A 27,946-nucleotide genomic window follows, 5' to 3' on the forward strand; every position below is an offset into this window, starting at 1 on the left:
TCTAGGGAATTTTGGAAGATCAAAACCAATGCATCCACTATCTCTGCAGCCACCTCTTTTAGAACCCTTGGATGTAGGCCATCAGGTCCAGGGGACTTGTTGGCTTTTAGTCCCATTAGTTTGTCCAGTACATTATCTCTAGTGATATTAATTGTTTTAAGTTCCTCACTCTCATTTACCCTTTGGTTCCCCACTATTTCTGATATGCTTTTTGTGTCTTCTACTGTGAAGACAGATACAAAATATTTGTTTAAAGTTTCTGCCAATTCCTGATTCCCCATTATAATTTCTCCTGTCTCAGCCTCTAAGGGACCAATGTTTACTTTTGCTAATCTCTTCCTTTTTACATACTTGTAGAAGATCTTACAATCTGTTTTTATATTCCTTGTTAGTTTACTCTCATTCTATTTTCTCCCTTTTTATCAATTTTTTGGTTATCCTTTGCTGGTTTCTAAAACTCTCCCAATCCCCAGGCTTATTACTCTTCTTGGCAACATTATAGGCCTCGTCTTTTAATCTAATACAATCCTTAACTTCTTTAGTTAGCCATGGATGGATCACTTTTCCCGTGGAGCATGGAATGTATATTTGTTGAGAATATTGAAATATTTCTTTAAATGTTTGCCATTGCTTTTCAACTGTCAAACCCTTAATCTAATTTCCCAATCTTCCTTAGCCAACTCACCCCTCATACCTATGTAATTGGCTTTATTTAAGTTTAAGACTCTAGTTTCAGACTTAAGTATGTTACTTTCAAACTCAATGTGAAATTCTATCATATTATGATCACTCTTCCCCAGAGGATCCCTTACTATGAGATTACTAATTAACCCTGTCTCGTTACACAATACAAGGCCTAAAATAGCCAGTTCCCTGGTTGGTTCCATGACGTATTGCTCTCGGAAACCGTCTCGAGTACATTCCATGAACTCGTCCCCTAAACTACCTTTTCCAATTTGATTTGCTCAGTCTATATGAAGATTAAAGTCCCCCATGATGACTTCATTTCCTTTGTTACAAGCTCCTCTTATTTCTTGATTAATACTCTGTCCAATGGTATTGCTACTATTAGGGGGCCTATAAAGCACTCCCACCAGAGTTTTCTGACCCTTGTTATTTCTTATCTCCATCCATACTGATTCTACTTCCTGATCTTCTGAGCCAAGATCCTTTCTCACCACTGTCCTTATGTCATCCTTTATTATTAGGGCTACACCCCCTCCTTTTCCATTCTGCCTGTCTTTTCTAAATGTCATGTACCCTGGAATATTTAGTTCCCAACCCTGGTCACGTCTCTTTAATGGCGATTAGGTCAAACCCATTTATCTCTATTTGAGCAATTATTTCTTCTATCTTGTTACGAATGCTCCGTGCATTCAGATAAAGAGCCTTTCATTTTGACTTTTTACTATTTTTTCCGGCTTTGACCTTACTTGTTGCACTATTATTGATAAACTCACTGTCCCTTCCTGCCACTCTCTGCTTATCTTTACCCAAGTCACTACACTGTTCTATTGTCTTAACTTTTCTCATTAGATTTCTAAATTTCCCCTCATCTGAACCCCCCCCCCCCCATTAGTTTAAAGCCCTATCTACAGCCCGAGTTATTCGATTTGCCAGGACCCTGGTCCCAGCCTGGTTTAAGTGAAGCCCGTCCCAATGGACCAGCTCCCTCTTTCCCCAGTACTGGTGCCAGTGCCCCATGAATCTAAACCCCTGCCTCCCACACCACTCTTTGAGCCACGCATTTAACTCCCTGATCTGTTTGTCCCTTTGCCATTTTGCATGTGGTTCAGGTAGTAATCCAGAGATTATTACCTTTGAGGTTCTGCTTATTAATTTAGACTCTATCTCCTCAAACTCCCTCAGCAGAACCTCATTCCTCGTTCTACCTATGTCGTTGGTTCCCATGTGGACCACGACAACTGGATCCTCCCCCTTATGCTCAAAGTTCTTTTCCAGCCGTGAGGAGATGTTCTTAATCCTGGCACCAGGCAAAAGCTTGGTCAAAAGAGGTAGGTTTTCAGGAGCGTCTTAAAGGAGGAGAGAGAGGTAGAGAGGCGGAGAGGTTTAGAGAGAGAATTCCAGAGCTTAGGGTCTAGGCAACTGAAAAGCTGCCTCCTTGGAGTGAGGCTTCCAGTAACTGTATGTCTGTTCAGCTAAGCATCCTGCCGGGGATAATGAATGAAAACTATCTTAACACTAGGGTGCGAACTGGTATTGTATTTTAAACAATCACTTCCCATTGTTTCCGAACTAATTCTAAATGGCTCTCAGTTATAAAACAAACGTGCCGCTGAGTGTTAACCCCTTGCGTGCTGAATATAACCCTTTATCGATATCATGACATGAATTAAAACAAAGTCTCTTCCAGGCTGTATCAGTAAAAGTGCCAAAATGTCCCACCCAGCACCTTCAAGAGTGGAGGGGAGACCCCGGGGATTTATGAAGCGCTGATAACATCCGTGTGGGGATCAGCTTTCCCCGACAGAGTGAGGCCTTCTGTGCTGAAGGGAGACTAGTTCACTCATACCATTGGGATCAATACGCCTCCTGTCTCATTCCCTCCATGATGTCGTTAGGAGACACTACCTATGAAAATATGCGAAAGAAATAGCAACAGGAATGAAATTGAATAACGGCTGGAAATCCACAGCAGGTCAGTCGGTATCTGAAAGAGAAAGGACCTGTTATTGACACTTTGATTCTGACAGAAGGTCTATACCCAAAATGTTCACCGATGCTGACTGATGAGCTGTCTATTTCCAGCATTTTCTGCCAATGCAAAACACTCGCTGTTTGACTCTTCATCTCAAACCATAAACACCAAACAAACAGTTTTTTAACAGGAATCAAAGACTCAGCTTTGATTGAGACTAGTTTATGAATATTCCATATTTTCCAGGAGATGTGGGAATCTCATGCTCCCTTGGTCTCCAGATCCATTGTTGACATTTTGAGCCCAGTGAGATGGTGGGAGTCTGACAATGGCAGGAGAACCATCCAGGCAGCTCAACGCATCGAGCCAGAGGACGCAGGCCCCTTCCCTTAGACTCCCTGTGTGGCCAGCAGGGTTTCATCCTATCCCAATACCACATGTGCTTCCAAGGAACGACGGCCCCCTCACTTACTTTAATTGAATCCACTGTCTCATAATTATCCATGGAAACTCGCAGAGAGTTTACGTGGACATGATCGAGCAGCAGATGGAGAAACCCAGGTGAATGGCCAAAGCCTCAGGTGCAGAACATCACCACCATTGAAAAGAGTAGGTAGTGAATGGAGGAGTGGTGGTTTTAAAAGCCTGCAGATTACAGGAGGAAGGGAAGACCGAGGGAAGGGGAGGAGATCCATTGTTTTGAGGCCCTGGGAAAGAATGAGTTAGAGGAGATGATGCGATGAATTTTGATTTCAACACAGTGAGGGTGTAGGGAGGAGATGGGGGGTGGTGGTTGTGCAGGACAGGGGATTTAGACCCTAGAAGGAGAAATGACCAGAAAGGGTACATACGTCAACAGCAAGACACTGTGATTGGATGTATCTCACTCAGGAAGATCCAGCAGCATGTTACAAATGACAAGGCGAATTTATTTCCAAAAATAATAACACTGACATGATATTAATGCCACAACATTCACCTCACAGGGTCTGACTCTTACTGCAACTGATAAGCACAAGGTGAAAGACAGCAGAGACGTAGCTGATGAAAGAAAAGACACAACCCCGTCTTCCTCAGACAGTGAAGGACTGGCGCTGGATGAAAGCAAAGATATCGAGAGGTGCCACCTGCCACCTGGATTCATGTACAAGGTACCAGAGCAACTGTTGGTGTTCAGACCACCCATTCTCTCTGGTCTTCATTCTCCCACCCCCTCACTGTTTGTATTTGTCCTTGTGATTGGGCAGCACTGGCAGGACCAGTATTTATTGCCCATCGCTAAGTTAAGAGTCAACCACGTGGAGTGAGACTAGAGTCATGTGTAGGATCCCCTCCCTGAAAGACATTGGTGAACCAGTTGGGTTTTTACAACAATCTGGCGTTTTCCTGGTGGCAACCCACAAATTACCAGATTTATTGAATGCAATTTTATACCAAACCACAGTGGGATTTGACCTTGGTGTTGCTTGTCCAGTACCAGAAACACTGGCCTCCTGTACCCGCTAATGTTGTTTAGCTCTGTGTGTGGTTGCAGGAAGTTAGAGCTAGTGAAGTGGAACCAACTGCACTTCTGCAATTCTGCAAGATTTAACCCTTTCGTGTGGCAAACGGATGTCAGAGTCTCTGCTAATCAATTGAATGTGACGTCTCCATGGGGCACAAAGCACCTCAAACTCGAGAACTTGACCAAACAAGTCAAACTGTCCCAGAGCGATCACAGACTCTGACTCTGGTATGGAGTATTGGTCAGGAAGAAGATGGACAGGCTCCATCCCAACATTCTGCATCCCTGGACAACTGGACTTCCTTCTGGTCCTGCCCTCCACATGATGCCTTCCCACTCCCATGCACCAGTCTCCAGTCTGCTGAGATGGGACGGACTGGAGTTATAAATAGGTTCACAAAGAGTAACATTGTGTAACCATCAGTATTTATTTCCCATTTTGTAAACTCCAGTTTCTACAATTGAGAGCTGCCACCGAACCAGTTAGAACCAAACAGGCTGCTTCAGAGGGGGTTTCCGGAAATTTCCAAGATGTGACTCAGACACCAAGTTCTGTTTTCAAACTGCATTTCCTCCAGTCTTGTACCTCACAGTCTGGGGCCGTTAATTATTGATGATAAATTATTGACGGGAAATTAAAGTTTCCAAGGAATTTTCATCAGCAGCAAAGCAAACATCAGAATTCAAGCAATGATACCAGCCCCTGCTCAACCCCTCTCCTGCCCAAACCCTCGACTGCCCAAACCCTCTACTGCCCAACCCCTCTCCTGCCCAGACCCCTCTCCAGCCCAGACCCCTCTCCTGCTCAACCCCTCTCCTGCCCAGACCCCTCTCCTGCCCAGACCCCTCTCCTGCCCAGGCCCCTCTCCAGCCCAGACCCCTCTCCTGCTCAACCCCTCTCCTGCCCAGACCCCTCTCCTGCCCAGGCCCCTCTCCTGCCCAGGCCCCTCTCCTGCTCAACCCCTCTCCTGCCCATGGCCCTCTCCTGCCCATGGCCCTCTCCTGCCCATGGCCCTTTCCTGACCATGGCCCTCTCCTGCCCATGGCCCTCTCCTGCCCATGGCCCTCTCCTGCCTATGGCCCTCTCCTGCCTATGGCCCTCTCCTGCCCATGGCCCTCTCCTGCCCATGGCCCTCTCCTGCCCATGGCCCTCACCTGCCCATGGCCCTCTCCTGCCCATGGCCTTTTCCTGCCCATGGCCCTCTCCTGCCCATGGCCCTCTCCTGCCCTTGGCCCTCACCTGCCCATGGCCCTCTCCTGCCCATGGCCTTTTCCTGCCCATGGCCTTTTCCTGCCCATGGCCCTTTCCTGCTCATGGCCCTCTCCTGCCCATGGCCCTCTCCTGCTGATTGCCTTTTCCTGCTCATGGCCCTCTCCTGCCCATGGCCCTCTCCTGCTGATTGCCTTTTCCTGCTCATGGCCCTCTCCTGCCCATGGCCCTTTCCTGCCCATGGCCCTCTCCTGCCCATGGCCCTCTCCTGCTGATTGCCTTTTCCTGCTCATGGCCCTCTCCTGCCCATGGCCCTTTCCTGCCCATGGCCCTCTCCTGCTCATGGCCTTTTCCTGCCCATGGCCCTCTCCTGTCATGGCCCTCTCCTGCCCATGGCCCTTTCCTGCCCATGGCCCTCTCCTGCCCATGGCCTTTTCCTGCCCATGGCCCTCTCCTGCTCATGGCCTTTTCCTGCCCATGGCCCTCTCCTGCCATGGCCCTCTCCTGCCCATGGCCCTCTCCTGCTCATGGCCTTTTCCTGCCCATGGCCCTCTCCTGCCCATGGCCCTCTCCTGCCCATGGCCCTCTCCTGCTCATGGCCCTCTCCTGCCCATGGCCCTCTCCTGCCCATGGCCCTCTCCTGCCCATGGCCCTCTCCTGCCCATGGCCCTCTCCTGCCCATGGCCATCTCCTGCCAGCCACCATTCTGTCCCACCTCTATCTTGCCCCTCATCTGGTTTTGAAGCTTGTCCAATGGCTGAAGGTAAACAGAGAGAAAACTGCCGCCGATTTCAATGTGTCAGTTATTGGGGAGCAGGATTTACCCGTTCTGACCAAAGACAATTGTTCCCCCATCTGCTGTTAGCTGCAGACAGCTGAGGTATAAACAGGGTGTGTGTCCAAACTCCCGTTGCCTTTTACCCTGTCACGTACTGCTTAATGTATTGGAGGGAGGAGAGGTATGTGGCTTCAGATAGTCGCCTCATGTCTGGGTCTGTCGTAGACTCATTGATAGAGATTGATCGCTCTGATTAGTCAACAACTCCATTCTCGTTGTACCATGTGACGACCAGGATGGCGCAAGGTGAGCTCGGTGGACCATGGTCTTTTTTTCCAATGTTCCCCCGATCAAAGGTTTTCACAGAAAAAAATGGCAAAATCTGAGAATAAAACCCCCAAAACACTGGTGCAGAGTCCCGAATCCTGTGTAATAAATATGGAATTTGAATTATTCAGTCACCGTAAAGCGATGGACCTGCTTAGCTTCAGTCTGCTGTTCCTTGCGCCTCATTTAAACAAAGTCCAGGACCTAACTGACCCTTGTGCTCAGTTTATGCACAGGCCCTGAGTGTTTCCCTACACTGATTGTTCTTGATCACTAGTCTCATCGGGCACAGAGTAGGCCTCAGGCCTCCATTGTCCAACTATATGGGGAGCTGCGACCCAAGATAGATCAGAGTTAAATGTAAAGCTTGTCATTTTTTTTCTGTAAGCTGGAATTTAGCTCGTTATGCTAATTCGTAGCTCCTTATTCAGTAAGGACAGACCAGCCTTTTAGAGATTCAACACATTTAGGACTGATACCTTAAAGGAGAAAGAATGGTCAAGATAATCATAAGGCATTTCTGTGGGTTATTGTATATAATGCTGCCACCTTATGGACAGGAAAAGTAACAGTGAATAGCTGGCTGACCAACAAGCTCTTTTGTATTGTGTGCTGGAGTTTGCAGTGTGTCCATACAGAATGTTACAGTACCCCAGACTATGCAGTGAGTTCCCTATTTCTGCAGGGAGATTTAAGAAATGGGAGGGTGAGTCCCCGCTGTCTGGAAAATGTAATGGGGATTGCGGGCTTTCACTACCATGATGAAAGATGGGATAGTCTCACCTCGACAGGATTCTCTTGCTTTCCAGTGAGAGAAAATACTTACAAGTCTCACAGGCAGTGAGACCATGAAGAAATACTAAAGAGAGAGAGAGAGAGAGAAAGGAGGCGAAGAGAGAGAATAAATAAATGCCACTTGACCACTGCTTTGCTTCAGACCTTATCCCAACACTATACTTGTGCTCGCTGTAAAACACAGCTTCCGAAAGTCAATCCTACGAACTGTAACTTAACTTTAAGCATGTAATGGCGTGTATCGCAACTCTGGGCTGATCGATTTTTTAATGCGGGCTTATAACAAATATAATAGATTGCCCACCATATACTGCTGATCTCTTCGATAGGTAGAAAAACACACCACGCTGCCAAGCCATATAATGCAGGCTAAATCTAGTCATTCGCATTTATCATTTAACTTAAAATTATACCGAAGCAAAAAAATGACTCAACAGGTAAAATGGCAATTTAGCTTTTCAATCGTCAAATGAGAGCAAAATAATGAAATGTTGTGACCTTCTTACAGTATCCACGGCCCTCATAATGTGTCTTGGAAAGCTGTAACATTGACCCTGTGAGTTCCATGGAGTTCCATCTCACCACAGTGACGTGGGTATGTGCTTCAAACAATTCAACGACAGAATTGGCCAACTGCTTGTTGTATTTCTCACAGCCGAAGAGGACTCCAGACTTGGGCTGGTCTCAGAGATGAAATAGAACAACTTGAACACAACATTGTTTGAAGCACATTAGTTCATAAGAACATAAGAACATAAGAAATAGGAGCAGCAGGAGGCCAATCGGCCCCTCGAGCCTGCTCCGCCATTCAATAAGATCATGGCTGATCTGATCCTAACCTCAAATCTAAAGAACACAAGAAGTAGGAGCAGGACCCGGCCACTCAGCCCCTGGGCCCTCTCCGCCACCCACAGGGCCTTGACCGATCCGAACTCAGCTTCATGTCCAATTTCCTGCCCGCTCCCCGTAACCCCTAATTCCCTTTACTTCTAGGAAACTGTCTATTTCTGTTTTAAATTTATTCAATGATGTAGCTTCCACAGCTTCCTGGGGCAGCAAATTCCACAGACCTACTACCCTCTGAGTGAAGAAGTTTCTCCTCATCTCAGTTTTGAAAGAGCAGCCCCTTATTCTAAGATTATGCCCCCTAGTTCTAGTTTCACCCATCCTTGGGAACATCCTTACCACATCCACCCGATCAAGCCCCTTCACAATCTTATATGTTTCAATAAGATCGCCTCTCATTCTTCTGAACTCCAATGAGTAGAGTCCCAATCTACTCAACCTCTCCTCATATGTCCACCCCCTCATCCCCGGGATTAACCGAGTGAACCTTCTTTGTACTGCCTCGAGAGCAAGTATGTCTTTTCTTAAGTATGGAGACCAAAACTGTATGCAGTATTCCAGGTGCGGTCTCACCAATACCTGATATAACTGCAGCAATACCTCCCTGTTTTTATATTCTATCCCCCTAGCAATAAAAGCCAACATTCCGTTGGCCTTCTTGATCACCTGCTGCACCTGCATACTAACTTTTTGATTTTCTTGCACTAGGACCCCCAGATCCCTTTGTACTGCAGTACTTTCCAGTTTCTTGCCATTAAGATAATAACTTGCTCTCTGATTTTTCCTGCCAAAGTGCATAACCTCACATTTTCCAATATTGTATTGCATCTGCCAAATCTCCGCCCACTCACCCAGCCTGTCTATATCCCCTTGTAGGTTTTTTATGTCCTCCTCACTCTCTACTTTCCCTCCCATCTTTGTATCATCTGCAAACTTTGATATGTTACACTTGGTCCCCTCCTCCAAATCGTTAATATAGATTGTAAAGAGTTGGGGACCCAGCACCGACCCCTGCGGAACACCACTGGCTACTGGTTGCCAGTCCGAGAATGAACCATTTATCCCAACTCTCTGCTTCCTGTTCGATAACCAATCCTCCACCCATGCCAGAATATTACCCCCAATCACACCTGGTCCTCCTGTAACTGCTGAATGCTGGAGGTGACGCATCACTTGCCCTTTCATGAAAACATGCTTTCCCCTCGTCTGATTAATTACCAGATCAGGCAATCTGCTCCACGTCCTCACGCACAAACTGACCCTTCCTGAATTGCTGGCCTTGTGCGGAAAGACAGTATCCATTTTAATCCTCGTTCATTGAAAATCAATCAGATTCCCACGTTTATAATTCCAGTTATCAAAGGAACAATATTTTTGACATTTGCAGATGGACAGACCATAGTTTCAGTGCCAGCTGTTCCCATGGGTCCATGTGACTTTAAACCTTGTTTATAATTTAGGTGTGGAGGTGATTGCTCAGATTTACAACGTAGACAGCTGCTATTGGCTGTCACTGGAGGGAGCTCTTGGTGAGGGGAGAGTGGAACATTGATAAAATTCACGAAAGATACAACTTTACGTCCAAACCATTGTGGGGACTGTGCCTTTAAATTCAGTGAGGAACCTGCTTACCAACTATATCTGATCTGCTCTGTGTCTTCCACGCAGGTTAGAGCAACACACAGCTCGTGTGAGGAAACACAGCTACATTTCACTGAGGGTGACATTATATTGGTGGTGTCTTTCAATGAAGCTGAAAAACAGGTGAGATGAAACTGTTTGATGGGTGGAGGATGGAGCAACACTGGGACCAGCACACAGCACATTCACCTCTGGGGACACAAAGTCCCACCACAGGCCGCATGTACTGCAGAAATTGAATTCTGGCCTGTTGAAATCCAGTTGCCATTAGCTGCCAGGACAAAGACAGACCTTAAGCTAAAAGACGCAATGAATTATGTCCATTATCAGAGACCCGCTGATGGCTGGTGCAGGAAGAGGATTAAATCAGCCTTCAACAGGAAGGTGCGCCGTTCTGAGGATGGGTTTAAGGCACATTCTCGGGACAGTGTAGAGGGAGCTTTACTCTGTATCTAACCCTGTACCTGCCCTGGGAGTGTTTGATGGGACAGTGTAGAGGGAGCTTTACTCTGTATCTAACCCTGTACCTGCCCTGGGAGTGTTTGATGGGACAGTGCAGAGGGAGCTTTACTCTGTATCTAACCCTGTACCTGCCCTGGGAGTGTTTGATGGGACAGTGTAGAGGGAGCTTTACTCTGTATCTAACCCTGTACCTGCCCTGGGAGTGTTTGATGGGACAGTGCAGAGGGAGCTTTACTCTGTATCTAACCCTGTACCTGCCCTGGGAGTGTTTGATGGGACAGTGCAGAGGGAGCTTTACTCTGTATCTAACCCTGTACCTGCCCTGGGAGTGTTTGATGGGACAATGTAGAGGGAGCTTTACTCTGTATCTAACCCTGTACCTGCCCTGGGAGTGTTTGATGGGACGGTGTAGAGGGAGCTTTACTCTGTATCTAACCCTGTACCTGCCCTGGGAGTGTTTGATGGGACAGTGTAGAGGGAGCTTTACTCTGTATCTAACCCTGTACCTGCCCTGGGAGTGTTTGATGGGACAGTGTAGAGGGAGCTTTACTCTGTATCTAACCCTGTACCTGCCCTGGGAGTGTTTGATGGGACAGTGTAGAGGGAGCTTTACTCTGTATCTAACCCGTGCTGTACCTGCCCTGGGAGTGTTTGATGGGACAGTGTAGAGGGAGCTTTACTCTGTATCTAACCCGTGCTGTACCTGCCCTGGGAGTGTTTGATGGGACAGTGTAGAGGGAGCTTTACTCTGTATCTAATCCTGTACCTGCCCTGAGAGTGTTTGATAGGACAGTGTAGAGGGAACTTTACTCTGTATCTAACCCTGTACCTGCCCTGGGAGTGTTTGATAGGACAGTGTAGAGGGAGCTTTACTCTGTATCTAACCCTGTACCTGCCCTGGGAGTGTTTGATGGGACAGTGTAGAGGGAGCTTTACTCTGTATCTAACCCGTGCTGTACCTGCCCTGGGAGTGTTTGATGGGGACAGTGTAGAGGGAGCTTTACTCTGTATCTCACACGTGCTTTACCTGCCCTGGGAGTGTTTGATGGGACAGTGTACTGTACCCCAGTGTTATCGTGACAGACCTGTACCCACCAGTACTGTACCCCAGTGTTATACAGAGACAGACCTGTACCCACCAGTACTGTACCCCAGTGTTGTACAGAGACAGACCTGTACCCACCAGTACTGTACCCCAGTGTTATACAGTGACAGACCTGTACCCACCAGCACTGTACCCCAGTGTTATACAGTGACAGACCTGTACCCACCAGCACTGTACCCCAGTGTTATACAGAGACAGACCTGTACCCACCAGTACTGTACCCCAGTGTTGTACAGAGACAGACCTGTACCCACCAGTACTGTACCCCAGTGTTATACAGTGACAGACCTGTACCCACCAGTACTGTACCCCAGTGTTATACAGAGACAGACCTGTACCCACCAGTACTGTACCCCAGTGTTATACAGTGACAGACCTGTACCCACCAGTACTGTACCCCAGTGTTACACAGTGACAGACCTCTACCCACCAGTACTGTACCCCAGTGTTATACAGTTCAAATATCCTCTCTCCAAACACAGTCCCTGTTTAGAAGGAGACATGTATTATTGTACATCTGTGGGTTTCTCACAGTTTGTGTGGATTCTGGATGAACATTTCACGCATCCATGATGTGGAGATGCCAGTGATGGACTGGGGTTGACAATTGTAAACAATTTTACAACACCAAGTAAAAGTCCAACAAATTTATTTGAAATTCACAAGCTTTCGGAGGCTTCCTCCTTCCTCAGGTGAATGTTGTGGAAATGAAATCCTCGAACCCTTCGCATTTATAAATCACAGAACAATACCTGGTGATTACAGATAGTCTTTCCAACTGCCCGTTGCCAAGGCAATCACAGTGTGCAGACAGACAGGTGTTACCTACAAGGCCACCGAATATACAAACCACCAAAAAAAAAACAGAGAGAGAGAGGCAGAAACATAGAAAAGACAGCAAATGACCCGTTATATTAAAAACAGATAACATTTGTTTGCTGGTGGGGTTACGTGTAGCGTGACATGAACCCAAGATCCCGGTTGAGGCCGTCCTCATGGGTGCGGAACTTGGCTATCAATTTCTGCTCGACGATTTTGCGTTGTCGTGTGTCTCGAAGGCCGCCTTGGAGAACGCTTACCCGAAGATCGGTGGCTGAATGTCCTTGACTGCTGAAGTGTTCCCCGACTGGGAGGGAACCCTCCTGCCTGGCGATTGTTGCGCGGTGTCCGTTCATCCGTTGTCGCAGTGTCTGCATGGTCTCGCCAATGTACCATGCTCCGGGGCATCCTTTCCTGCAACATATGAGGTAGACAACGTTTGGAGAATACTCCAAGTGTGGTTTATCCAAGGTTCTGTACAAGTTTAACATAATTTCTCTGCTTTTCAATTCGATCGCTGTCGAAATGAAGCCCAGTGCTTGGTTTGTAAGTTTCAGTGATATCCCAGTGATGTTGTGGGGGATTATTTTGTTGTTGAAGTCCTGATTTTGAATTTCCTTTGTAGACCAAAGGCTGGCTGATGGGAGTCAAAGAAACTGATTGGAATCAGAACAAGGATGTGGAAAGTCTCCAAGGTATTTTCCCAGAAGACCTTACGGAACGCGTGGATTGACACTGATCCCGTAATTGACGTCAGGGGGACCTACTACGTTGAGAAGGTCACCATTCTGCTCTCTCGGACTCGGCCCAAAGCCAGCTTCAAGGACCAGCCTCAGTCATAACAACAACACGGTTGACTTGCCACTCCTCAATGAAAAGGTTGGGGAGGCTCCAGACTGCTTCATATCCTCTGTTCGTACGCTTCTGTAGTGAGTTTCATATTCTTACTTGATCCACAATAAAAAGCTGTATCGGAAAATAAACAAAAATGTGTTGAGACTGTAACATCGTTCCATCAAAATCCCACAATGCACCATCTCACCAGATGGATTAAAAGGAAGCATCTGATTGGTTGCTGACCTGATTAAAAGTCCTACACTTGAAAGCAGCGGCTGCCTCCCTGAGGGACACGTTTCATCAACACTCAGCTCCAAAGGAAATCTCCGCGAGATATAAAAAGTGACCGTGGAGCGAGACCCCGCCCAGGTGGCTTCGTCGGTACATTCACCCGCGGAGTCACCCATCTCCTTTCATGTCTGTTTCTCCACCTCTGCTCAACTGAATTTTTTTTTGTTCGTTCATGGGATGTGGGCGTCGCTGGCGAGGCCGGCATTTATTGCCCATCCCTAATTGCCCTTGAGAAGGTGGTGGTGAGCCGCCTTCTTGAACCGCTGCAGTCCGTGTGGTGAAGGTTCTCCCACAGTGCTGTTAGGTGGGGAGTTCCAGGATTTTGACCCAGCGACGATGAAGGAACGGCGATATATTTCCAAGTCGGGATGGTGTGTGACTTGGAGGGGAACGTGCAGGTGGTGTTGTTCCCATGTGCCTGCTGCCCTTGTCCTTCTAGGTGGTAGAGGTCGCGGGTTTGGGAGGTGCTGTCGAAGAAGCCTTGGCGAGTTGCTGCAGTGCATCCTGTGGATGGTACACACTGCAGCCACTGTGCGCCGGTGGTGAAGGGAGTGAATGTTTTGGGTGGTGGATGGGGTGCCAATCAAGCGGGCTGCTTTGTCCTGGATGGTGTCGAGCTTCTTGAGTGTTGTTGGAGCTGCACTCATCCAGGCAAGTGGAGAGTGTTCCATCACACTCCTGACTTGTGCCTTGTAGATGGTGGAAAGGCTTTGGGGAGTCAGGAGGTGAGTCACTCGCCGCAGAATACCCAGCCTCTGACCTGCTCTTGTAGCCACAGTATTTGTATGGCTGGTCCAGTTCAGTTTCTGGTCAAATGGAGCTGGATTATTGTTGCAGCAGGAACAAAACACAGAGCTCCTGCAATAACCACAGTGCTGACATGGTGGGACATAGAATCATGCAACACAGAAGACGGCCACTCGGCCTATCATGCCTGTGCCAGCTCTCTGGAAGAGGGATGTGTTGTATATGAAGTGTTTATTCAGGGGTCCTGATGAGGTCAATTTCTTGTGACCCATTCATCAACAAAGTGACTCAGTGACTCTTATAAAAACCTGTTGGAGACACGAGTGACTAACAGTAAATGCGTTCACCTGACGTTTGTCTGCCGTTTTAAGGCGGGTGTCATTTCTGAAACAGCGACGGTCTTGGTTCGGGCCAGTCTTAAAATCTCCACTTCATGGGGTAAATTATCACCCTCACTGCCTGGGCTGTAATCTGGTGGATCGGATCGCATGGCCTTGATGGGGGAGCCGTCTAATTTTCATCCCTTTGATTAGAACGGAACGAAAATCGGGTGGGTCCTATAACGGGCGGGCGATCTGACCCACCGGATTACTGCCCAGAGGCTGAGGGTGACAATTTACCCCATTCGTTCGTTGATTTTGAAACGCAATAAATAAAATCCCACAGCTTGAATTGCTCCGTGTGTAACCGTGAAATTCCGACTCAAACATAAGAAATTGTCAGGGCAGGAAATAATCATCGACCCTGCGAACTGATTTGATATTGGCGCAGTGCATCCATTTCCAGCATTGATTTGTTTTATCTCATCCAGCCCTCCGATAACTCTGCGTTGCTCTGACTCTGGCCTCTTGTGCATCTCTCCTCCTTTGTCCCACCATTGGCGGCCTTCAGCTGCCTCGACCCTAAGCTCTGGAACTCCGTCCCTAAACCTCTCCGCCTCTCTCCACCTCTCTCCGCCTCTCTCCACCTCTCTCCACCTCTCTCCGCCTCTCTCCACCTCTCTCCACCTCTCTCCGCTTCTCTCCTCCTTTAACAGTGGATGTCCAAAGGGACTTAGGGGTTCAGGTACAGCGATCATTGAAGTGTCATGAACAGGTGCAGAAAATAATCAATAAGGCTAATGGAATGCTGGCCTTTATATCCAGAGGACTGGAGTACAAGGGGGCAGAAGTTATGCTGCAGCTATACAAAACCCTGGTTAGACCGCACCTGGAGTACTGTGAGCAGTTCTGGGCACCGCACCTTCGGAAGGACATATTGGCCTTGGAGGGAGTGCAGCGTAGGTTTACTAGAATGATACCCGGACTTCAAGGGTTAAGTTACGAGGAGAGATTACACAAATTGGGGTTGTATTCTCTAGAGTTTCGAAGGTCAAGGGGTGATCTGATCGAAGTTTATAAGATATTAAGGGGAACAGATAGGGTGGATAGAGAGAAACTATTTCCGCTGGTTGGGGATTTTAGGAGTCGGGGGCACAGTCTAAAAATTAGAGCCAGACCTTTCAGGAGCGAGATTAGAAAACATTTCTACACACAAAGGGTTGTAGAAGTTTGGAACTCTCTTCCGCAAACGGCAATTGATACTAGCTCAATTGCTAAATTTAAATCTGAGATGGATAGCTTTTTGGCAACCAAAGGTATTAAGGGATATGGGCCAAAGGCAGGTATATGGAGTTAGATCACAGATCAGCCATGATCATATCAAATGGCACGAGGGGCTGAATGGCCTCCTCCTGTTCCTATGATCCGATGTTTCTATGTTTAAGACGCTCCTTAAAACCTACCTCTTTGACCAAGCTTTTGGCCCTAATATCTTCTACGTTGACTCAGCATCCATTTTTGTCTGATTATTCCTCTGTGATGCACTTTGGGACATTTTTCTCTGTTAAAGGCACTATATAAATGCAAGTTGTTGTTGTCCATTGGGAAGGTATGTCTTTTGGCCCTCTTTACTTGGTAGACTGGCGGCTGGCCATTCACACCCGGAGCACGCTTTGTCCCAAAAACCTGACAGCTTTGACTCCTTCTCAGGAGATATTGAGACCTTCCGCTACAGGGGAACCATGCCATATTTAATCGGACCTGGGAATGAGCCAGAGATCTGCCCAACACCGGTGGGATCCTGTCTGGCTTGGGGGAGACGGCAGCAAATCTTCCATTGTGGAGATTGCTCCTTCTTGACTTCCAGGAAAAGGTGAAATCCTCAAGAGGCAAAGCTACACACCGTCGTTTTCGATCAGAGCACTTGTGTGCAGTGCCTTGAATGATCCTGTACCAGCGCTGGCATTGGGGCAGTGAAAGTTGGAAGGGGTCCATTTGTGCCAGTGCTGAAGTCCAGACCAAGGCTGTAATTTGGCCAGGTTTCATCGCCAATCACACTCTGAAACACCAAGTTGGCTGTTGGTGTCCTAGACGCACACTTCTGTTTCCTATATACCTACTGAGCTCTGGTATTGGTGACCAGAGCTCAGTATCTGAGTCTACTGGTATAGATGTCAGTGCTCAGACCCTTGGCTCGATTGAAGGCAAGAGCTACACAACTGGAAGCAAAGGAATGACCTGGTCATCGATTGACGTCTTGGTAACCATTGCCGATTCAAACACTGATCCCAAAAGCTGGTCGGGGCCTAAAATGGGTCTTACTGCACTGAACCCTGAGGCATCTCTGCTCAGCGCCTGAACAGGGAGGCCCAAGGCCTCGGGCCTCATCTAAATAATGTGTGTGAGCAGCCGTCGTCTGTCGCACCTTGACGGGCAGCTCGCCCGACTGGAGAATTCGTATTTCGGACGGACAACCTCACAACTTTCCTGTAAGTTCCCGACGCGATTGCCTGAGCAGCCTGCCCATGATATTTAAATGAGGCCTGACAGCTAAAATCGTCCGCCCTGCCTCAAAACTGTTGCCAGTTAAAATCCCCCCTCATAACTCCTGGATCAATGGCTTGCTCTGCGGGGATTTTAATGTCACTGTTTTTGGCGACCACCAAAATCAGGCGGGAGCCTCATACCTGTGTGAAAATGGGGGTCTTTTCACTTCAATCAGACAGCGATGGGGTTTTAACTGCGGTCTGGACAGGGTGCCAACTGCGGGCGCCACACTCAATGAGGGCAGGAGTGCTCCTCGGGATCCCGATAGGAAAGACTCGGCCTCTGCTGCCCGAGACACCCCCGCTCTCCCCCTTCCCACCTGCTGAGACCCCTCCCTGCCATTTGCCTTCCAGCCAACAGGCGACCTTCGGGCCCCGTGATTTTAACCAGCTGGCCGCCTCTTTCTGCCCGTTTTGGGTGGGCAGCTGGTCGGTGGGTGGCAAATGAGGCCTGCGAATTAAAATAACCCGGGCCTCAAATTGATGCTGTCGGGGGGAGGGGAGGGGCCTTGCCCCTCAGCCCCCAACCCTCGTCCCTCACACCTCGCCCCTTACTCCGCACCCCTTGCCCCTCGCCCTACCAACTGTTTCCATGCCAGTTTGTGCTGATCTTGGGCTGGTTGAATTCACCCCACAATGCACTGTGACTTACCTCTCTGTGCTGGAACGTGGAAGAGGTTAGCCGTGATGCATTATGGGACTTTTTTAATTGGACCGAGAGGGGTGGCACTGTGTCACCTGACAGAAGTCAGCACCAATAACGATTCACAGTGCCTCAGGGGTAGCAACAGGGAGATCTTTCAGCGATACCACTTTAAAATGACACAGTGTGTAAAAATGCTACAAATGGTTAATGTATTGCCAGGGTGACATCATTGCTTGACAACCGAGCCTGCAGCAACAGTGAGGCATCCTGGGAAGGAACGCCTGTTGATGTGGTTTAAAGTTTCAGGAATGGGCTTCTTGTAACGTAAAGCTGGACAGGTATTCCGCGAGAGATAGAGCCCGACTTATCTCACAGTCAGTGCCTGGACTGTGACCAGAAACACCTACTGAGTAAACACTAACCTCTGCAGTGCGCTTTCTGCCTTGTTCTGTGAAGGGAACATGTTGCAGCGACCGACATAAATCGATTGGGTGAGTGAACCTGTTTTGTTCAAACCTTGTTTGTCTTAAAGGAGCAGCATCTCTCCCCATCACCCGCCCCCACTTCCGAGTCATCATTTCTCCGACTATTACGAAATACTTCAGCCAAAATAAACTATCATAGAATCAATCATAAAATTATGGAAGCACAGGAGGAGGTCATTCAGCCCATCGAGCCTGTGCCGGCTCGTTGAAAGAGCTGTCCAACTATTCCCACTCCCCTGTTCTTTCCCCATTGCCCTGTAATTTTTTCCCTTCTAGTATTTATCCAATTCCCTTTTGAAAGTTATTATTGAATCTGCTTCCACCGCCCTTTCAGGCAGCGCATTCCAGATCAGAACAACTCGCTGTATAAAAAAATCCTCCTCATCCACCCCCTTTTGCCAATCACCTTAAATCTGTGTCCTCTGGTTAATCACCTTTCTGCCACTGGAAACAGTTTCTCCCTATTTACTCTATCAAAACCCCTCATGATTTTGAACACCTCGATCAAATCTCCCCTTAACCTTCTCTGTTCTAAGGAGAACAATCCCAGATTCTCCAGTCTCTCCACATAACTGAAGTCCCCCATCCCTGGTACCATTCTAGTAAATCTCTTCTGCATCCTCTCCAAGGCCTTGACATCCTTCCTGAACTGTGGTGTCCAGAATTGGACACAATCCTCCAGCTGAGGCCAAACCAGTGATTTGTAGAGGTTTAGCATAATGCCTTTGGTTTTGTACTCGATACCTCCATTAATAAAGCCCAGAATCCCAGATGCTTTTTTAACATCCTCCTCAACTTGTCCTGCCACCTTCAAAGATTTGTGTTCATACTCCCTGTTCCTGCACCCCTCTTATCTGTGAAATTGTGTTGATTTTAGCACAAGATTTTTTAAAATGTTCTTTTCTGTAGTTTTACTTTGTCGAGCTTATGCCCGATCTCTGCCAGTCTTTGTGGTCTCCTGTGCCACCAGGCCACTGCCAGTGTCTCCTGTGGATGGGTGCCAGGAGATGTTTAAAATCACACTGGTGATTGCACCCCCCCCCCGCCTCCACAGAGAGGTACTACAGCAGATCATGAAACAAGCAGAGCACAGATCAGAGCGAGCATTTGCTGCCAGTCCACAACACAGAGATAGTTCAACACCATGGGTAAATGTACAATGATTTGCAACACCAACAATGTGACACTGGGTGGAATAGAGGATTAGACATACACCAGACATCTCTGAAACCCATGTTCAAACCGAGCCAGCACTGATGGGATCAGACTCTCCGCTGGCTGCAAGGGACCGACATGAAATGAGTTTGAGCAGTTCACAGTCAGCACGGGTCTGCTGCACTAAATTGGCAGGAATTGGCAATCTCACTCGAAGAGGTGATAGCGTGACAGAAATGAAGAAATGCCATACAGGTGAGTCCAGGGACAGTGTAGAGGGAGCTTTACTCTGTATCTAACCCTGTACCTGCCCTGGGAGTGTTTGATGGGACAGTGTAGAGGGAGCTTTACTCTGTATCTAACCCGTGCTGTACCTGCCCTGGGAGTGTTTGATGGGACAGTGTAGAGGGAGCTTTACTCTGTATCTAACCCTGTACCTGCCCTGGGAGTGTTTGATGGGACAGTGTAGAGGGAGCTTTACTCTGTATCTAACCCTGTACCTGCCCTTGGAGTGTTTGATGGGACAGTGAAGAGGGAGCTTTACTCTGTATCAAACCCGTGCTGCACCTGCCCTGGGAGTGTTTGATGGGACAGTGTGGAGGGAGCTTTACTCTGTATCTAACCCGTGCTGTACCTGTCCTGGGAGTGTTTGATGGGACAGTGTAGAGGGAGCTTTACTCTGTATCTAACCAGTGCTGTACCTGCCCTGGCAGTGTTTGATGGGACAGTGTAGAGGGAGCTTTACTCTGTATCTAAGCCTGTACCTGCCCTGGGAGTGTTTGATGGGACAGTGTAGAGGGAGCTTTACTCTGTATCTAACCCGTGCTGTACCTGCCCTGGGAGTGTTTGATGGGACAGTGTAGAGGGAGCTTTACACTGTATCTAACCCTGTACCTGCCCTGGGAGTGTTTGATGGGACAGTGAAGAGGGAGCTTTACTCTGTATCTAACCTTGTACCTGCCCTGGGAGTGTTTGATGGGACAGTGTAGAGGGAGCTTTACTCTGTATCTAACCCTGTACCTGCCCTGGGAGTGTTTGATGGGACAGTGTGGAGGGAGCTTTACTCTGTATCTAACCCTGTACCTGCCCTGGGAGTGTTTGATGGGACAGTGTGGAGGGAGCTTTACTCTGTATCAAACCCGTGCTGCACCTGCCCTGGGAGTGTTTGATGGGACAGTGTAGAGGGAGCTTTACTCTATATCTAACCCGTGCTGTACCTGCCCTGGGAGTGTTTGATGGGACAGTGTAGAGGGAGCTTTACTCTGTATCTAACCCGTGCTGTACCTGCCCTGGGAGTGTTTGATGGGACAGTGTAGAGGGACCTTTACTCTGTATCCATCACTGTACCTGCCATAAGACCATAAGAGATAGGAACAGGAGTAGGCCATTCGGCCCCTCGAGCCTGCTCCGCCATTCAATGAGATCATGGCTGATCTGATTTTTACCTCAACTCCACTTTCCCGCCCTTTTCCCATATCCTTTGACTCCCTTGCTGAACAAAAATTTGTCTAACTCAGCCTTGAATGTATTCAATGACTCGGCCTCCACAGCTTTTTGGGGGAAAGAATTCCAAAGATTCATGACCCTCTGGGAGAAGAAATTCCTCCTAATTTCTGTCTTAAATGGGTGACCCCTTATTCTGAGACTATTCCCCCTAGTTTTAGATTCCCCCATGAGGGGTAACATCCTCTCAACATCTACCCTATCGAGTCCCCTCAGAATCTTGTATGTTTCAATAAGATCGCCGCTCATTCTTCTAAACTCCAATGAGTATAGACCCAACCTGTTCAATCTTTCCTCATAACACAACCCTTCCATACCCGGAATCAACCCAGTGAACCTTCTCTGAACTGCCTCCAATGCAAGTATGTCCTTCCTTAAATAAGGGCACCAAAACTGTACGCAGTGCTCCAGGTGTGGTCTCACCAGCACCCTGTACAGTTGTAGCATGACTTCCCTGCTTTTATACTCCATCCCCCTAGAAATAAAGGCCAATATTCCGTTTGCCTTCCGGATTACCTGCTGTACCTGTATGTTGACTTTTTGTGTTTCATGTACGAGGACACCCAGATCCCTCTGTACTGCAGCATTTTGTTCCTTTTTATATACTTGTAGAAGCTTTTACTGTCAGTTTTTATATTTCTTGCTAGTTTACTCTCATAATTTATTTTCTCCCTTTTTATTATTCTTTTAGTCATCCTTTGCTGGTTTTTAAAGTTTTCCCAATCTTCGGGCTTACCAGTAATCTTTGCCATGTTGTCTGCTTTTTCTTTTAACCTGATACCATCCTTGACTTCCTTAGTTAGCCATGGTTGGTTCACCCTTTTTGTGGAGTCTTTCCTCCTCACAGGGATATATTTTTGTTGCGAGTCATAAAATATCTTTTTAAATGTTTGCCACTGTTTATCCACCATCATACCATCTAATCTGTTCACCCAGTCCACTTTAGCCAATTCCGCCCTCATTCCTTTATAATTGCCCTTATTTAAGTTTAATACAATAGTTTCAGACCCAAGATTCTCGCTCTCAAACTGGATGTTAAATTCTATCATGTTATGATCACTGCTTCCCAAGGGATCCTTTACTTTGAGATCATTAATTAATCCTGTTCCGTTACCCATTACCAGATCCAAAATGGCCTGTTCCCTGGTTGGTTCCCCGATGTATTGGTCTAAGAAACAGTCCCTAATGCACTCTATGAACTCCTCCTCAGGGCTATTTTTGCCAATTTGATTTGTCCAATCTATGTGAAAGTTAAAATCGCCCATGATTATTGCATTACCTTTTTTACAAGCCCCCCTTATTTCCTGATTAATATTTTGCCCTACAGTGTAGCTACTGTTAGGGGGCCTATATACTACTCCCACCAGTGATTTCTTTCCCTCCACCCAAATTGATTCGATATCTTGATCTTCTGAGCCAAGATCATTTCTCACTATTATACCAATTTCATCCTTTATTAACAGAGCTACCCCACCACCTTTACCTTTTTTCCTATCCTTCTGAAATGTTAAATAACCCTGAATATTTAGCTCCCAACCTTGGTCACCTTGTAACCACGTCTCTGTCATGGCCACGAGATCATGCCCATTTGTTTCTATTTGTACCGCCAATTCATTTATCTGATTACGAATGCTGTGCGCATTCAGATAAAGAACCATAAATTTTGTCTTTTTACCATTCTTTCCTACCCTGGCCCCATTTGCTAGTGCACTCTTATGTTTGTACGCTCTGTCCCTTCCTGACACACTCTGTTTATCATTACCCCCATCACTTTCCTGTACTACTTCCTTGTCGTTTCTCTTATCGATCGAACCTTAGCCCCACCTGAACCCTCCCCCCACCCTATTTAGTTTAAAGTCTTCTCTACTGCCCTAGTTATTCGGGAGTGTTTGATGGGACAGTGTAGAGCGAGCTTTACTCTGTATCTAACCCTGTACCTGCCCTGGGAATGATTGATGGGACAGTGTAGAGGGAGCTTTACTCTGTATCTAACCCTGTACCTGCCCTGGGAGTGTTTGATGGGACAGTGTAGAGGGAGCTTTACTCTGTATCTAACCCTGTACCTGCCCTGGGAGTGTTTGATGGGACAGTGTCGAGGGAGCTTTACTCTGTATCTAATCCTGTACCTGCCCTGGGAGTGTTTGATGGGACAGTGTAGAGGGAGCTTTACTCTGTATCTAACCCTGCACCTGCCCTGGGAGTGTTTGATGGGACAGTGTAGAGGGAGCTTTACTCTGTATCTAACCCTGTACCTGCCCTGGGAGTGATTGATGGGACAGTGTAGAGGGAGCTTTACTCTGTATCTAACCCGTGCTATACCTGACCTGGGAGTGTTTGATGGGACAGTATAGAGGGAGCTTTACTCTGTATCTAACCCGTGCTGTACCTGCCCTGGGAGTGTTTGATGGGACAGTGTAGAGGGAGCTTTACTCTGTATCTAACCCGTGCTGTACCTGCCCTGCCAGTGTTTGATGGGACAGTGTAGAGGGAGCTTTACTCTGTATCTAACCCGTGCTGTACCTGCCCTGGGAGTGTTTGATGGGACAGTGTAGAGGGAGCTTTACTCTGGATCTAACCCTGTACCTGCCCTGGGAGTGTTTGATGGGACAGTGTAGAGGGAGCTTTACTCTGTATCTAACCCGTGCTGCACCTGCCCTGGGAGTGTTTGATGGGACAGTGTAGAGGGAGCTTTACTCTGTATCTAACCCTGTACCTGACCTGGGAGTGTTTGATGGGACAGTGTAGAGGGAGCTTTACTCTGTATCTAACCCTGTACCTGCCCTGGGAGTGTTTGATGGGACAGTGTAGAGGGAGCTTTACTCTGTATCTAACCCGTGCTGTACCTGCCCTGGGAGTGTTTGATGGGACAGTGTAGAGGGAGCTTTACTCTGTATCTAACCCATGCTGTACCTGACCTGGGATTGTTTGATGGGACAGTGTCGAGGGAGCTTTACTCTGTCTCTAACCCATGCTGTACCTGCCCTGGGAGTGTTTGATGGGACAGTGTAGAGGGAGCTTTACTCTGTATCTAACCCATGCTGTACCTGACCTGGGATTGTTTGATGGGACAGTGTCGAGGGAGCTTTACTCTGTCTCTAACCCATGCTGTACCTGACCTGGGAGTGTTTGATGGGACAGTGTAGAGGGAGCTTTACTCTGTATCTAACCCTGTACCTGCCCTGGGAGTGTTAGATGGGACAGTGTGGAGGGAGCTTTACTCTGTATCTAACCCTGTACCTGCCCTGGGAGTGTTTGATGGGACAGTGTAGAGGGAGCTTTACTCTGTATCTAACCCGTGCTGTACCTGCCCTGGGAGTGTTTGATGGGACAGTGTAGAGGGAGCTTTACTCTGTATCTAACCCATGCTGTACCTGACCTGGGATTGTTTGATGGGACAGTGTCGAGGGAGCTTTACTCTGTCTCTAACCCATGCTGTACCTGCCCTGGGAGTGTTTGATGGGACAGTGTAGAGGGAGCTTTACTCTGTCTCTAACCCGTGCTGTACCTGACCCTGGGAGTGTTTGATGGGACAGTGTAGAGGGAGCATTACTCTGTATCTAACCCTGTACCTGCCCTGGGAGTGTTTGATGGGACAGTGTAGAGGGGGCTTTACTCTGTATCTAACCCTGTACCTGCCCTGGGAGTGTTTGATGGGACAGTGTAGAGGGAGCTTTACTCTGTATCTAACCCATGCTGTACCTGCCCTGGGAGTGTTTGATGGGACAGTGTAGAGGGAGCTTTACTCTGTATCTAACCCTGTACCTGCCCTGGGAGTGTTTGATGGGACAGTGTAGAGGGAACTTTACTCTGTATCTAATCCTGTACCTGCCCTGGGAGTGTTTGATGGGACAGTGTAGAGGGAGCTTTACTCTGTATCTAACCCATGCTGTACCTGCCCTGGGAGTGTTTGATGGGACAGTGTAGAGGGAGCTTTACTCTGTATCTAACCCTGTACCTGCCCTGGGAGTGTTTGATGGGACAGTGTAGAGGGAGCTTTACTCTGTATCTAACCCTGTACCTGCCCTGGGAGTGTTTGATGGGACAGTGTGGAGGCACCTTTACTCTGTATCTAACCCTGTACCTGCCCTGGGAGTGTTAGATGGGACAGTGTAGAGGGAGCTTTACTCTGTATCTAACCCGTGCTGTACCTGCCCTGGGAGTGTTTGATGGGACAGTGTGGAGGCACCTTTACTCTGTATCTAACCCGTGCTGTACCTGCCCTGGGAGTGTTTGATGGGACAGTGTAGAGGGAGCTTTACTCTGTATCTAACCCTGTACCTGCCCTGGGAGTGTTTGATGGGACAGTGTAGAGGGAGCTTTACTCTGTATCTAACCCGTGCTGTACCTGCCCTGGGAGTGTTTGATGGGACAGTGTGGAGGCACCTTTACTCTGTATCTAACCCGTGCTGTACCTGCCCTGGGAGTGTTTGATGGGACAGTGTGGAGGCACCTTTACTCTGTATCTAACCCTGTTCCTGCCCTGGGAGTGTTTGATGGGACAGTGTAGAGGGAGCTTTACTCTGTATCTAACCCGTGCTGTACCTGCCCTGGGAGTGTTTGATGGGACAGTGTGGAGGCACCTTTACTCTGTATCTAACCCGTGCTGTACCTGCCCTGGGAGTGTTTGATGGGACAGTGTGGAGGCACCTTTACTCTGTATCTAACCCGTGCTGTACCTGCCCTGGGAGTGTTTGATGGGACAGTGTGGAGGCACCTTTACTCTGTATCTAACCCGTGCTGTACCTGCCCTGGGAGTGTTTGATGGGACAGTGTGGAGGCACCTTTACTCTGTATCTAACCCGTGCTGTACCTGCCCTGGGAGTGTTTGATGGGACAGTGTGGAGGCACCTTTACTCTGTATCTAACCCTGTACCTGCCCTGGGAGTGTTTGATGGGACAGTGTGGAGGCACCTTTACTCTGTATCTAACCCTGTACCTGACCTGGGAGTGTTTGATGGGACAGTGTGGAGGCACCTTTACTCTGTATCTAACCCTGTACCTGCCCTGGGAGTGTTTGATGGGACAGTGTAGAGGCACCTTTACTCTGTATCTAACCCTGTACCTGCCCTGGGAGTGTTTGATGGGACAGTGTAGAGGGAGCTTTACTCTGTCTCTAACCCATGCTGTACCTGCCCTGGGAGTGTTTGATGGGACAGTGTAGAGGGAGCTTTACTCTGTATCTAACCCATGCTGTACCTGACCTGGGATTGTTTGATGGGACAGTGTCGAGGGAGCTTTACTCTGTCTCTAACCCATGCTGTACCTGACCTGGGAGTGTTTGATGGGACAGTGTAGAGGGAGCTTTACTCTGTATCTAACCCTGTACCTGCCCTGGGAGTGTTAGATGGGACAGTGTGGAGGGAGCTTTACTCTGTATCTAACCCTGTACCTGCCCTGGGAGTGTTTGATGGGACAGTGTAGAGGGAGCTTTACTCTGTATCCAACCCGTGCTGTACCTGCCCTGGGAGTGTTTGATGGGACAGTGTAGAGGGAGCTTTACTCTGTATCTAACCCATGCTGTACCTGACCTGGGATTGTTTGATGGGACAGTGTCGAGGGAGCTTTACTCTGTCTCTAACCCATGCTGTACCTGCCCTGGGAGTGTTTGATGGGACAGTGTAGAGGGAGCTTTACTCTGTATCTAACCCTGTACCTGACCTGGGAGTGTTTGATGGGACAGTGTAGAGGGAGCTTTACTCTGTATCTAACCCTGTACCTGCCCTGGGAGTGTTTGATGGGACAGTGTAGAGGGAGCTTTACTCTGTATCTAACCCGTGCTGTACCTGCCCTGGGAGTGTTTGATGGGACAGTGTAGAGGGAGCTTTACTCTGTATCTAACCCATGCTGTACCTGACCTGGGATTGTTTGATGGGACAGTGTCGAGGGAGCTTTACTCTGTCTCTAACCCATGCTGTACCTGCCCTGGGAGTGTTTGATGGGACAGTGTAGAGGGAGCTTTACTCTGTATCTAACCCATGCTGTACCTGACCTGGGATTGTTTGATGGGACAGTGTCGAGGGAGCTTTACTCTGTCTCTAACCCATGCTGTACCTGACCTGGGAGTGTTTGATGGGACAGTGTAGAGGGAGCTTTACTCTGTATCTAACCCTGTACCTGCCCTGGGAGTGTTAGATGGGACAGTGTGGAGGGAGCTTTACTCTGTATCTAACCCTGTACCTGCCCTGGGAGTGTTTGATGGGACAGTGTAGAGGGAGCTTTACTCTGTATCTAACCCGTGCTGTACCTGCCCTGGGAGTGTTTGATGGGACAGTGTAGAGGGAGCTTTACTCTGTATCTAACCCATGCTGTACCTGACCTGGGATTGTTTGATGGGACAGTGTCGAGGGAGCTTTACTCTGTCTCTAACCCATGCTGTACCTGCCCTGGGAGTGTTTGATGGGACAGTGTAGAGGGAGCTTTACTCTGTCTCTAACCCGTGCTGTACCTGACCCTGGGAGTGTTTGATGGGACAATGTAGAGGGAGCATTACTCTGTATCTAACCCTGTACCTGCCCTGGGAGTGTTTGATGGGACAGTGTAGAGGGGGCTTTACTCTGTATCTAACCCTGTACCTGCCCTGGGAGTGTTTGATGGGACAGTGTAGAGGGAGCTTTACTCTGTATCTAACCCATGCTGTACCTGCCCTGGGAGTGTTTGATGGGACAGTGTAGAGGGAGCTTTACTCTGTATCTAACCCTGTACCTGCCCTGGGAGTGTTTGATGGGACAGTGTAGAGGGAACTTTACTCTGTATCTAATCCTGTACCTGCCCTGGGAGTGTTTGATGGGACAGTGTAGAGGGAGCTTTACTCTGTATCTAACCCATGCTGTACCTGCCCTGGGAGTGTTTGATGGGACAGTGTAGAGGGAGCTTTACTCTGTATCTAACCCTGTACCTGCCCTGGGAGTGTTTGATGGGACAGTGTAGAGGGAGCTTTACTCTGTATCTAACCCTGTACCTGCCCTGGGAGTGTTTGATGGGACAGTGTGGAGGCACCTTTACTCTGTATCTAACCCTGTACCTGCCCTGGGAGTGTTAGATGGGACAGTGTAGAGGGAGCTTTACTCTGTATCTAACCCGTGCTGTACCTGCCCTGGGAGTGTTTGATGGGACAGTGTGGAGGCACCTTTACTCTGTATCTAACCCGTGCTGTACCTGCCCTGGGAGTGTTTGATGGGACAGTGTAGAGGGAGCTTTACTCTGTATCTAACCCTGTACCTGCCCTGGGAGTGTTTGATGGGACAGTGTAGAGGGAGCTTTACTCTGTATC

At 48.2% G+C, this 27,946-nt stretch overlaps 2 protein-coding genes across 3 annotated transcripts in view; both read left to right on the forward strand.

Moving 5' to 3' along the window:
- LOC137307323 (amphiphysin-like) overlaps positions 1-13,135 on the forward strand; it is a 187,126-nt gene extending 173,991 nt beyond the window's left edge. For both annotated transcript variants that reach the window (XM_067976797.1, XM_067976798.1), the window contains 3 exons: positions 3,646-3,810; positions 9,788-9,883; positions 12,772-13,135. In XM_067976797.1, coding sequence (XP_067832898.1) covers positions 3,646-3,810; positions 9,788-9,883; positions 12,772-12,879 — 369 coding nt within the window. In that variant the 3' untranslated portion in view covers positions 12,880-13,135. The remainder of the gene's footprint in view (positions 1-3,645; positions 3,811-9,787; positions 9,884-12,771) is intronic.
- A 4,583-nt stretch (positions 13,136-17,718) lies between these two features.
- Positions 17,719-27,946, forward strand: part of LOC137307003 (small cell adhesion glycoprotein homolog) — a 265,230-nt gene continuing 255,002 nt past the window's right edge. Inside the window, exon 1 of the mRNA XM_067976356.1 lies at positions 17,719-18,024. The gene's annotated coding sequence lies outside the window, so the exon portion shown is untranslated. The remainder of the gene's footprint in view (positions 18,025-27,946) is intronic.

Source organism: Heptranchias perlo, chromosome X (genome assembly GCF_035084215.1).
Source record: "Heptranchias perlo isolate sHepPer1 chromosome X, sHepPer1.hap1, whole genome shotgun sequence".
NCBI lineage: Eukaryota > Metazoa > Chordata > Chondrichthyes > Hexanchiformes > Hexanchidae > Heptranchias > Heptranchias perlo.